The sequence below is a fragment of the Ostrinia furnacalis genome, unplaced genomic scaffold (assembly GCF_004193835.3).
Source record: "Ostrinia furnacalis isolate ACB-3 unplaced genomic scaffold, ASM419383v2 OfSCF7487, whole genome shotgun sequence".
In the NCBI taxonomy this organism is placed as follows: Eukaryota; Metazoa; Arthropoda; class Insecta; order Lepidoptera; family Crambidae; genus Ostrinia; species Ostrinia furnacalis.
Window position 1 is genome coordinate 392,554 of NW_021137726.1, and position 14,122 is coordinate 406,675.

The window sequence follows — 14,122 nt, forward strand, 5'->3', positions numbered from 1 at the left end:
ACGCTATGCGATGTTTTCAGTCGCAAATAATGTGCAGTGCCATTGTACTTATCTACATTACTTTTACGTTTAGAAGCAAGAGTGTTAGTACACATCAAATACATAATACACATCAATAATACAATATAGTAATACACATCAAAGAAATGATACTGCTTAGTTGAATTACATTGTTCATCTGAAAATAACCTGAACACTTAAGACAGACACGTCTGTACTAGGCAATTAAATAATTAATTAATAATACAGAATATCTATCCACATCCATAACTAGTATGCTAGAGCATTATGGTTTGTCATCTAATCTTCGATCGTATATCAATAACTGCCGAACTCTGATGGAATGCCGAATTGCCCAACCTCTGGCTTTTGTAAAGAAAACTCTTATCCATTTCTCGTAATTTTCTGTGAATTGGACAGTTTTGACTTGCCGTTCCTTTTGGGCATGCCCCAGGTCACCTAGATGCGATCTAGCAGGTCGTTTGGGTGAAATACGGATGTTCCGACGTTACGCGCTGGTTGCCACTTTGAATAATTTAGTTGCCTGTTTAAAGGAATACCCTATTTCACGACCTTACATCGTGTTTCGTAAGCATCTAATTAGGTAGGTACTCGTATGTTTGAATTCTGAGACTGTTAGGCGCTGTTCTGGCAAATCGATTGAGGCTTTCAATTAATTATATCGGTCGTGGTATGTAGTTAGGTTTCTTTCCGTTAAGTAGGTTTCTATACAGTACTAGATTATCTATTTTTTTTTATAACGAATGGAAGGAATTCTTTATTTAAACGGCCTGATAATCACATTCCGGCAGGTGAGACGAAAGTTTAGAGCTTATCTTGTGGGTTAAAAACATGTTGTTGCATAGGTAGGTATCTCTTTATTATACACAGTTCTTTGTATCCTTATAACGGTATAAGAATGATTTACACGTTTATTTAAAGGCTTACACAACGACTTACATCACTTTGAAGCGAGAGACGAATGTGCCGGACGTTTTCAAATTCTGAAGTTAAAATCCATTTATTCATTGTAGGCTTTATAAGCTCTTATGAATATCAAATGAAGCTGTCGTTTGGAGAGAAACCTCAATTTGGGAAAATATGCGGACTTGGGAATTCACTGAGGATATATTATGGGCTGACACTTGTTATTTCAGCCATCTGGTGCTAAAAACGAGTGAGGTTGGGGTTTGTTTGTTTATTTTATTACTTTCAAAATACGATCTTCTGTAAAAAAATGTGTCAAAAGATACGAGAGTGGTGACTTTGAGATTGTACTCGGTATACGTTTGGATGTATATACTATATTAAAATAGCATCATCATCATCTCAGTCATACTGTTTCCTCTGCTGAACATAGGCCTCCCCCTATGCTTTCCATGTTGCCCGATTGAGCAACCGGGCAATATTAAATAGCATATTAGAATAATATTTAAGTATGTATTTAAGTATGTTTATATCCGTTGTCTAGTACCCATAGTACAAGCTTTGCTTAGTTTGGGATTAGAAGCGCAGTGTAAAATGTCCAAGGATATTTATTTATTATTATTATTTATATTACAGTATACCTACCTACCTACTACATCAGATACTTGAAGTGTTGTCGTCTTGTTTAGACTTTATAAGCCACGTAGGTCTAGCTGGGGTTAATCCAATAATAACCGGCTCAATCCGGTTCGCACTGGTTCATCCCAGTTCCTTCCCGCCAGATTTCAACATAGTTAGTGCCATCCATCTGAAGGTAGTATTAATTAATTAAGTAAACCCCAGTCCGACTCGTTAACGTACAACGGGTAGTTAACTGAAACTTGCGAAATCCCAATTAGAATGGAGATCTGAAGGATTCAGATTACAACTGCAATCAAGGGTTAGCAATTCACGCTCTCCAATTACTGGTTCCAAGAGAAAACGATAGATACTGTAACCTACTTTGTGTATGCTTTAATGAAGAAGTGCAAATAATTTTTGTTACCAGTTATCTCTGATACTAGTCGCATTCCTTTAAATATAAAAATGACATTAAACAACCAAACTAGGAACATTACACTGTTCAAGCCGCTGAAATCAACTAAAAACAGAGGCTTATTAGAATACTCCACTTACTCGCAAAATAATCGAACCTTCATGCTTGGTTATCTGCAACAATAAACACCTAATTTACAATGCAAATTATTTCAAAGGAACCAACCTTTTTGGACGCTAAATATAACGGACACTGCCGAAGGTAAATAAATAACACAATCCTTTCAACAATACGGCTGTATTTTTATTAACGCCAGAACTTGGAATCTTACGCTAATATCGTCTTAAAAGTAAAAGGAAGAATCAAATTTTAACGACCGCCTTCCCGATGCTCTCCCCTTTTAGCATCGCCACGAATGTAGCGGGAAGCTCTTCGAATCCATTTGTGACGGTCTCTTTAGCTTTAATGGTACCTTTTTGGATCCAGTCCTTTAGCTGGTTTAACGCTTCTCTCTGTCTCGGCCAATCCCATTGTGTGAAACTGAACGACTCGACGTTCACCGACACTCGCGTGTTGGGCTTCTTGCGTCGAGGGACTCCCATCCCATATGTACTTATGGCACCGCAAACGGCCACTCGACCGTGCTCTTTCATATTCTCCATGATAATCTCGGCTAATTCCCCGCCCACGTTGTCAAAGTAACAATCGATGCCGTGCGGCGCTATCTTCGACAGGGTATCTTTGACGTCCGCGGTTGTCTTGTAATTTATGGCGTGATGAAATCCGAATTCTTGCTTTAAAACTTGCACTTTTTTGTCTGATCCAGCGAATCCGATTATAATGCAACCCATTAGTTTCGCTACTTGTCCCACCAGAGATCCCACAGCTCCGGCGGCGCTAGTAACGCAAACTATTTCGCCTTGTTTCGGCTTGCAGATTTCGAGGAGCCCTAAATACGCCGTAATGCCGGGCATGCCGAGAGCGCCGATTGATAACGACAGCGGCATGTTCCCGATGTCGGGTATATACGGCTTAATGCCGAACATATCATCGCTGCTGCCATCTAAAACGACGTGATCTTGCCACCCGGAGTGCGATACCACGTGGCAGTTTACAGGAAATTCCGGATTCTTGCTCTCTATAACTTTACCGACTTGGAATCCGAATTGATCGTAGGGCACCTCTATGTCCTCGGCAAAAGATCTCATGTACGGATCGACGCTTATGTATTCAGCTTTGACAAGGAACTCTTGAGAGCTGAGTGGCATGATAGACTCTTCAATTATCTCGAAATCCGACTTCTGTGGCAAAAAGTCTTTGAAGGCAGCCTTGACGACGTATTTACGTACTTTTCTCATATTGATATAGAAGTTTTGTTTGTTTGCTGTGGTCAAGATCAATATACGGTGAATATTTCAAACGATTCACAATATCTCACGTTAAAAATAATATTTTACGCACAAAAGACAAAATAGCACAATGAGTTGACGCGGTGACAGTCGACGACTGATGTTTGTCAATGTCAGTTTGACGTTTCCCAGATGCTTAAATCTCCGTTTCGTTGCCACTTACTATAAGTCGTTACTTTTTAAAAATAAAACTAAAAATAAAAAATGTTGTAAAATGTTACACAAATATCGTTTTAGTCCTAAATAATGAAGATTATTTAGAAGCCAATTCCTTTTATGGCTTACACGATTTTAACTCTGTGTATTGTTGAAAGTTTTAGTTGCGTTTAGTTTCACGGTGGAATTAGTTGAAATACCCAGTGATACAGGTGCACTTTAATTTGTTTGTGCGCAATTATGTAAATATAACACACATTAAAATCAAACTTAAAAATATCACGGTAATCTGCCTATTGTACAGATTGAAGACTTATAAAAAGTATTTATTACATATAGCCTGACCAGGAACATAAAAACCCTCGCCATGTTGCGGAAAACTAATGGTACTAATTTCTTTTAATGGCAACAGTAACTGAAAACTTCATTGACATGTCACCTTGCATGTCAGTCTATTGCTGTCAAAGTGTAAACAAACTTTATTTTAAATGTGCGCAATTGATTTTGTGAATGAAATTGCTAAAATCTTTTTATAGTCGTGAAAGAAAAGTGGTTCACAATTTGTTAAAGTATTTGTCGAAGAGAAATACCAAGGGTTCGGACAATATTTTCATTGAATAATGTTTCCAACAAAGGTTGTCAAATTGACTGACATGTTTATCGTATAGTATAGTCCACTATGAAAATTAGCTGTGGTTTGTTTCAACTACCTATTTTAAAGTTTTTTGTCACTTTCTAAGTGTTGAATTTTATGGAATTGGGAAAGAAGTACCGAGTTTGAAGCGTTCATGAGCAGACATTTCAGTTGAATATTCAAGTTCTGAATTTGATTATTGATGAATAATAAAATAAATCCTACTAGCTAGATTGATGGTTTCATTTAATTTATTTAAACCAGGTTACCTTTAATAATATTTTTTTGTTAATTTATGAAAATATCAGATTAGCCCGTAATCCTGAATCCTGACACATAAATTTAGCCTATTAATTTAACACATGTACGACTGTACTCAGTGTTGCACTATCAAATGCAATTGACGCGCCTCTATGCCAGGGTTTTTATGTTCCTGGTCAGGCTATACAGGTAATATAGGCCTACTAAAAGCTTTTTATTACCATTGGAGCTTGAGGAAAGGTTTAACAGCTGTGCGTTACTCATTAATTCTTTATATCTCGGTTTCGGTACAATAAATTATTTTTAATAAATGTTATATTTGTGACTATATTTACGTATTTTATGAAATAAAAAAATGTTTTCTGTGTTATTTTTACGGTTGTTATTAAGTTTGTTATGAATTTGGTCTGGAGTTCTAAAAATTAGTTTACATTTAACTAATAATTTTCAACTTGCGAATACACTCCAGCTCATAAGTTTCAGAACCTAGTAACCCGACGAAACACATATGTACAGATGGTTTGGAATAGTCCTACGAAATTAGAACCTTAGCTCTCTGAAATACGGTGTATATCCTTAATAATTTAAGGTAGGAGGTAATGAAAACCACAAAGCCAAACCCTGGGTCGTTCTATATTAAGACATTGTCCTAATCAATATATTAAGACATTATACCTAGGGCGGGTTGTGTCTAAGGCCCATATTACTTCCGGGAGATTGCTTTGCCGCACTCACCCGGTATAACGTTTAGTAGCGCTATAAGTTCCACTATAATATGAAATATATGAGGTGAAGTGTACTGTCTAGGCTATATTGAGTTAGGACAGCGGTTCCCAAACTTATTTTGTCTACTGCCCACTTTGAGAATAAATTCTTTTCATTTGTAGTCGAGAGTCGAGTGCTCAGTCGGTGTCTAAGAGACCTCCTAGTAAATGACGCCTCCCAAGCCTCTACACAACGTCCCGATTTTGTTTTTGGGTCTCTTACCGCCCCCCTTTAAGCCTGCAGCGCCCTCAAGGGGGCGTTATCGCCCACTTTGGGAAAGACTGAGTTAGACGATCGTGCTTTATTGGCACGAGGGTTAGGGCTAGTTCTAGGTGTTTTGTGTACAATTCAAACTTGTGAAATGAAATGCAAAATAAATTGTTTTATTTATGGGTTAAACGTAGAGTTGAAGCAAAAAGGAACGGGAGATTAAAAGAATCCAAGAACCAGACTCACAAGGGAGGTAATATATTATGTAGATTCAAGAAAACTGAAATATCTACAATGTAATGACTGAAATATTAAAAATATTTAAGTAAAGTTACTTCGTTATCATCATCATCATCTCAGCCATAGGACGTCCACTGCTAAACACAGGCCTCCCTCAATGCTTCCCATGTTGCCCTGCTCCAGCGCCTTCCTGCTACCTTTATGATGACTTCGTTAACGTAATGTATATTGCGACAGTTTTTGTGTATTTGGGAAACATTACAAGGAAACATCTTTACAAATCGAGCAAAATCTAATAGTCGATAGAGTACAAAAGAGCGGAAAGCTTTTCGTCTACGCATTACATAAATTAATACAATGATTAAAGTTCTCCGCTATGGTATTTGTTTTTCAGATGGGTAACTAAATACTCGTATGTGTCGCTATTATAAAGAAGGGTTATCTAGTAACCAAATTATTATTAAAATTATTAAACTGAGTAGTTATTAAAAATATCTAGCGTTAAAAAGCGCATCATCGATTTTTACAAGATTGAAAAAAATAAACTAAGCTTTGTTAAACTAGCAGTTTATCCATGAAGTAAGTCGAACTACTCACGTATATAAAAACTTATAACAACCCCCTAAGAAGTAGAGTCACCATAACAAATAATTGGTTTCAATCAGTCGAGCCTTGACGGGAGTTAATAGGTAAAAAGTCACGAACGAATAATTGTGCCAACGACTCCTTCAAATCAGCGGATTGAAAAAACGTCTGGCATCCAAAGAGGCGTGGAGAACGGACAGAATAAGCTTCGCGAGGTTCCGTAGCAGCGGGGCTGGTTTTCGATCTCCGTTGCTTTCGCATATGACAGCTTCTTGACATCAAATGAGCGATAGAAGCGAAAATGTTTTCGTGTTTATCAGTATTTAGCTAAACTGCTTATTTTATTTTAATTCTAAATCTTACTTAATACATATTATGCCCGTTTTAACCATCACGAAATAAAACCATCATCATAACCAACCACCATCATGAAAACAAAATTCCTGTTATGTGTTACCATAGGGGTCACTTAAAAATTAGGGATTGATGGTGAAAATGGGCATTAGCCTCACTAATCTGTGCGGTCAACATGGGGAGTGTAGACCAAATCCTCGATCCTCCGTGGTAAATTAGAGTGGGTCCTGCAGTGGTGAATAAATGACCTGATGATGGTGATTTAACGTTATCCCCTAACTTGATTGATTTGTATCTTATAAATTATACCTCTTAGATAGCTTGTACGATACGAAATACTGTGACATCTAATAACCATTAGGTTACAATAGGCGCTATATTGTAGCAAAAATATCTATTTTCCTCACGACTGTACAAAAAGTAAGTTGGCTGCTTGAAAACCAGCTGTTATTCAGACATTACTTGTTTATCATCCCATTTCTCTGCGGATCCCCAAAACCGGTTCTTACCGGTTGGGGCCGGTGCCAAGTTCCATCGGAACGACTGGGCTCCCCTCGCGCGGAATGTTGACGAGCCTCGCGGGTGTGGATGAGGCAAATTGCACTTTTTACTTGGATTTAAAACTTTCCGAGATTTTTTGGCAGGTGATATTTTGAGGATGCAATTTGAGATAAATATTATTTAAGTAGTGGAATCTGGTAGGATATAATGACCAAAGCGATAATCTTCCAAGGGTTTCATTAACGAAATGCCTATTCGATTATAGAACGCTTGATAGAACTTAAACGTAACGCAGCCATTTACAGAATTTATATATAAACGATCCGTTCCACGAAATCTTTTACCTAAAAAGGGGTCAAACTCTTTCAGTTGTTGAGTTTCGGTTTTAAAATTTTCTGTGTTGACAGAAAACGAATTCTTCAAAAAACTTAAAATCAGGATTATTAAAAACTTACACATTTCAAGTTTCGCTACAAATTCTTCAGTATACGCCCTCCCAACTATCTCCTCATCTGACTAATGCCTCACATCCAAAGCAGATGCTTCGTGCTCTCCCGGCCTAGTTCCGCATCCAGCCTTTTGTCGCTCGAGTGGCTTTTACCTGCAGTAGATAGCACTCGTCTTCAGCACATGTTTATTCGTTTTTTGTTCCGACGCTTTTCATTTGGGAGCCATTATTTTTATAGCAAACGTCTCGCTCACGTGAACACCTTCAATTTCGTTTTTGATTTCATTGGAAAGATTGTGAATACTATTTTTACTTGAAATAGCTGTAAATATACAGGGTGTTTGGCGCATCNCGACAGGACAGTCCAGTATTTTGGAACTATAAAAGATATCTGACGATTGAAAAATCAGCCCTAAGTTAATATAACTCACATTCTATTCAAACTTAAATATAGGTAGGTATCACGGTAATCTGCCTATTGTACAGATTGAAGACTTATAAAAACGTATGTATTACAGGTATTTCTTCTTACCTTCTTACCTTTAAGTATACAACAAAGTACGTTCGCGCACGCACACACACACACACACACACACAAACACGGTCCAATTATGCATGCATAAATATTATAATTTTCATAATTTTTCTTTTTCGTTGTGGACTGACAGTTGAGGTCGCATATGATATAAATAATTTTGTTAACTTGTGACAAAAGATTGTCTACATGACAGGCTTAGCCTAGCGTAGAAATCTCAGTTACTTTATGAACTGAAGCGTATGTCGGTACAACCTTAGCATTAAACGGGTCTTTAAGGAAATGTATGTACAACAATGCAATGTAAGCAATTTAAAAAATGTTAAAGTTGTTAAATAAACTTTTATTTATTTATTTATTATTTATTTATTACCTGGTTAAATCTAGGTAATAAATACACCTACTAAAAGCTTTTTATTACCATTGGAGCTTGAGGGAAGGCTTATCAGCCGTACGTTACTCATTAATTCTTTATATCTCGGTTTCGGTATAATAAATTATCTTTAATAAATGTTGTATTTGTGACTATATTTATGTATTTTATGAAGTAACAAAATGTTTGTTTTGTTATTTTTACGGTAGTTATAATGTTGGTCTGGAATTCTAAAAATTAGTTTATATTTAACTAATAATTTCAACTTGCGAATACACTCCAGCTCATAAGTTTCAGAACCTAGTAACCCGACGAAACACATATGTACAGATGGTTTGGAATAGTCCTACGAAATTAGAACCTTAGCTCTCTGAAATACGGTGTACCTATATCCTTAATAATTTAAGCTAGGAGGTAATGAAAACCACAAAGCCAAACCCTGGGTCGTTCTATATTAAGACATTGTCCTAATCAAAGGTTGCTATACCTATGGCGGGTTGAGTCTAAGGCCCATATTACTTCCGGGAGATTGCTTTGCCGCACTCACCCGGTATAACGTTTAGTAGCGCTATAAGTTCCACTATAATATGAAATATATGAGGTGACGTGTACTGTCTAGGCTATATTGAGTTAGGCGATCATGCTTTATTGGCACGAGGGTTAGGGCTAGTTCTAGGTGTTTTGTGTACAATTCAAACTTGTGAAATGAAATGCAAAATAAATTGTTTTGTTTATGGATTAAACGTAGAGTAAAGTGAAGCCAAAAGGAACGGGAGATTAAAATAATCCAAGAAGCAGACTAACATGGGAGGTAATATATTATGTAGATTTAAGAAAACTGAAATACGTATGTATACAATGTAATGACTGAAAAATTCCAAATATTAAAGTAAAGTTACTTCGTTATCATCATCATCATCATTTCAGCCATAGGACGTCCACTGCTAAACACAGGCCTCCCCCAATGCTTCCCATGATGCCCTGCGTCCAGCGCCTTCCTGCTACTTTTATGATGACTTCGTTAACGTAATGTATATTGCGACAGTTTTTGTGTATTCGGGAAACATTACAAGGAAACATCTTTACAAATCGAGCAAAATCTAATAGTCGATAGAGTAAAAAAGAGCAGGGAAAGCTTTTCGTCTACGCATTACATAAATTAATATAATGATTAAAGTTCTCCGCTATGGCATTTGTTTTTCAGATGGGTAACTAAATTCGTGTAGCTATTATAAAGAAGGGTTATCTAGTAACCAAATTATTATTAAAATCATTAAACTGAGTAGTTATTAAAAATATCTAGCGTTAAAAAAGCGCATCTTCGATTTTTACAAGATTGAAAAAAATAAACTAAGCTTTGTTAAACTAGCAGTTTATCCATGAAGTAAGTCGAACTACTGACGTAGATAAAAACATTAAAAGACGTAGATTAAAACTAAAGTAGAGTCACCATAACAAATAATTGGTTTCAATCAGTCGAGCCTTGACGGGAGTTAATAGGTAAAAAGTCACGAACGAATAATTGTGCCAACGACTCCTTCAAATCAGCGGATTGAAAAAACGTCTGGCATCCAAAGAGGCGTGGAGAACCGACAGAATAAGCTTCGCGAGGTTCCGTAGCAGCGGGGCTGGTTTTCGATCTCCGTTGCTTTCGCTTATGACAGCTTCTTGACATCAAATGAGCGATAGAAGCGAATGTTTTCGTGTTTATCAGTATTTAGCTAAACTGCTTATTTTATTTTAATTCTAAATCTTACTTAATACATATGCCCGTTTTAACCATCACGAAATAAAACCATCATCATAACCAACCACCATCATGAAAACAAAATTCCTGTTATGTGTTACCATAGGGGTCACTTAAAAATTAGGGATTGATGGTGAAAATGGGCATTAGCCTCACTAATCTGTGCGGTCAACATGGGGAGTGTAGACCAAATCCTCGATCCTCCGTGGTAAATTAGAGTGGGTCCTGCAGTGGTGAATAAATGACCTGATGATGTTGATTTAACGTTATCCCCTAACTTGATTGATTTGTATCTTATAAATTATTCCTCTTAGATAGCTTGTACGATACTAAATACTGTGACATCTAATAACCATTAGGTTACAATAGGCGCTATATTGTAGCAAAAATATCTATTTTCCTCACGACTGTACAAAAAGTAAGTTGGCTGCTTGAAAACCAGCTGTTATTCAGGCATTAGTTGTTTATCGTCCCATTTCTCTGCGGGTCCCCAAAACCGGTTCTTACCGGTTGGGGCCGGTGCCAAGTTCCATCGGAACGACTGGGCTCCCCTCGCGCGGAATGTTGACGAGCCTCGCGGGTGTGGATGAGGCAAATTGCACTTTTTACTTGTATAAACTTTCCGAGATTTTTTGGCAGGTGATTTTTTGAGGATGCAATTTGAGATAAATATTATTGAAGTAATGGGATCTGATAGGATGTAATGACCAGTGTGGTCCAAGGGTTTAAGCATCGAAATTCCTATTCGACAGAACGCTTGATAGGACCGATACCTAACACAAGCAGTTACAAAATTTAAACGATCCGTTCCACGAAATCTTTTACCTAAAAATGGGTCAAACTCTTTCAGTTATTGAGTTTCGGTTTTGAACTTTTCTGTGTTGACAGAAAACGAATTCCAAAATTGCTGAAAAGTAGTGTTGCTTACTTTTCAGCAAAATTTAAAAACAGGATTATTAAAAACTTACACATTTCAAGTTTCGATACAAATGCTTCAGAATACGCCCTCCCAACTATCTCCTCATCTGACTAATGCCTCACATCCAAAGCAGATGCTTCGTGCTCTCCCGGCCTAGTTCCGCATCCAGCCTTTTGTCGCTCGAGTGGCTTTTACCTGCAGTAGATAGCACTCGTCTTCAGCACATGTTTATTCGTTTTTTGTTCCGACGCTTTTCATTTGGGAGCCATTATTTTTATAGCAAACGTCTCGCCCATGTGAACACCAATCAACATTTTCTTTTTCGTATACAAACGCTTCAATTTAGTTTTTGATTTCATTGGAAAGATTGTGAATACTATTTTTACTTGAAATAGCTGTAAATATATTACATACCTATTTGGTTCTTATTAACAGTAATATACTCATATGTTATCTTATGTACAAAACCTTCTGCAAGTTTGTCAAATTTCATTACTTCAACGAATTCAACGAAGAAAGACAATTCTCAGTATAAAATAATAGGAACATTAGTTAGATCAGTGTTGATTACATTTTGTAGTCTTTAACGTTCTTGGTATTCTTTTTTTTCAGTTGATTTTATATGTGTATATTTGTGCTTCACCAACTTTTTCGGGTTATTATTTCAAACATCTACATATACACAGGTGAAATAGGGATATAATATCAGCATTAAAACAATGCCACTGGAAACAGTATAATCTAAATTCTTGGTCCTGAATTCTTTCTTTTGTTTCAAAATCAAAATCAAATCATATATTTTGCGAAAATGGGTTTACATCAGTAGGTGTTACAATTTTTCAAGTAGGTTTGTTATTTTTGTTTGATATTATACCATAGCAGTTGCTCCAAAAATGTCGTTTACTACGTTCGTACGGGCAGTTTTTCGGACAGGCTAATGCAAGCCACAGATGGCTTTTACTGCTGCAGGAGGCACCGGCAGGACGGTTGATTACGATTTACGACACCTGCAGCTGTGACACTTGGCAACTTGTGCGACCCAAAAATTAAGAAATATGTTACTAGAAATATACAGGCTCTTTTGAAGGCTTAGAGAAGAGATAGTGGCTGATACAACATCTTATTTATTTATTTAATTTGTTTTTTTTTTAACAACGAGTAGGTACATTACTAAAAAAAACACAATTAAAATTACATGTATAAGTCACTTAAAGAAAAGCACTGCACGAGTTCTTGTGATAATTGAGGATTGTAGACATTTATATAGAAGTAGTAGGTACTTCTATATAAATGTCTACAATCCTCGTCGAAAATGTAACTAAGGGCCGATTTTTCAATCGTCAGACATCTTCGAACTGAAGAATAAACTTGTCATTTGGACATACTCGTATTTCGCACACTGAAACTGTCAATATGCAAACTTATTCTTCTGTTAAAAATTATCTGACGATTGAAAAATCAGTCCTTATCTAGAAGTTTCTATTTTTCTACTTTCTACCAATTAATCCTCATTAATTTAGCACACTTCTGATGTTTCAAAAATTCAATTCAATTAAATTAGGTACTTACTTTTAAAAATACCCTTGTTTCCTTCTGGCATTTTGTGAACAAAAAACCTCTCGGCTACGTGGTTTGTTTACCATCATCAATCAACTTAACTGAATTTCTTTTGTTCCAGGGCCCAAGAAATGAAACGGAAAAGGTGTACCCCCATCACCTCAGGCGTCGTATAGGTCGTCCGTCTCGCTCTTAGCCATGCCGGACGACGTCACAACAATGCGCTACGTGCTCTTCTGTCTGCTGTCTCTGTCCCTCAACAGGAACCTCGCGTTTGTGCTCGACAAGCAAAACCCATACTCCCAGTTCCGCAAATGGAACGCGGCGTTGAACGGCACACTCGAATTGGAGTTCAAAACGGACCAACCAAACGGTCTATTGCTGTACACAGATGACGGAGGCACTTACGACTTTTTTGAGCTGAAGTTGGTGAATGGGGCGCTCAGATTGAGGTACAACTTGGGCGGGGGAGCTCAGATCATCACGGTTGGGAGCAACCTCAACGATGGACACTGGCACAAAGTTCAAGTAAGATATCCTAAAAGTTATATTTCATAATGATTCTTTGTAGAAGTACCTAATTATTTTGACTGTATCACAGTTATTTTTCCTAAAACAGTATTACGATTTTGCTTATAGTAAAGTACCTACGCTACGCATCAAAATACTTTACTTAAAGTGTAAGTGTTAGGTAGGTTTTGTCCCTTAGATTACCTTAATCTTTACGAACAGAAATCCCTAACTAATTAAGACTACACATTTTAGGCTACCAAAACTACAACTAACCATTCGCTCGCATAGTTAGAACTATGTTTTATTCGTGCAGTGCCGAATGTGAGTTGCATCCTTTACATTTGAAAATTTCGACGGGTTCACCTAATGCAGCGATTCCCAAACTTATTTAGTCTACTGCCCACTTTGAGAATAAATTATTTTTAGCGCCCCCATTTTTGTAGTCAAGAGTCGAGCTCAGTCGGTGTTTAAGAGTCCTCCTAGTAGATGACGCCTCCCAAGCCTCTACACAACGTCCCGATTTTTTTTCTGGGTCTCTTACCGCCCCCCTTTAAGCCTGCAGCGCCCACAAGGGGGCGTTATCGCCCACTTTGGGAAATACTGACCTAATGTATAAGTAGCTTAAATTGATTAGAGCAGTCACCCGGTAAGCAAAGGGTTCGATTCCCACCTTAGGCAATACGAGTGGGCTCACTCTCGTCCCGATGTAGCTTCAAAATGAGAATGCCTGTTTCTTTGATAGAGTATGCCATGAACCAGGTTAATAACCAGTTTATTTTTGTAGGTGGCTAGAAGAGANTTTCGAGCCTTGCCCCTAGCGATTTAAAGTATCGATATCTTGTCGACTCCATTTTATCTTTGTTCTCTCACTAGCGTTTTCTATGTGTGCGTTACGTCACGCGGCCAATCACAGCACTTTTAAGCCGGTTGCACATGTTGTCGTAGACTCACA

The 14,122-nt window shown here is 37.3% G+C and overlaps 1 protein-coding gene and 1 pseudogene across 1 annotated transcript in view; one reads left to right on the top strand and one right to left on the bottom strand.

The window, feature by feature from the left end:
- Positions 1–14,122, top strand: part of LOC114364917 (neurexin-2-like) — a 144,164-nt gene that overhangs the window by 20,820 nt on the left and 109,222 nt on the right. Inside the window, exon 2 of the mRNA XM_028321275.1 lies at positions 12,779–13,185. Within this exon, the coding sequence (XP_028177076.1) occupies positions 12,856–13,185 (330 nt within the window). The 5' untranslated portion in view covers positions 12,779–12,855. The remainder of the gene's footprint in view (positions 1–12,778; positions 13,186–14,122) is intronic.
- Positions 2,262–3,457, bottom strand: LOC114364884 (prostaglandin reductase 1 pseudogene; annotated as a pseudogene).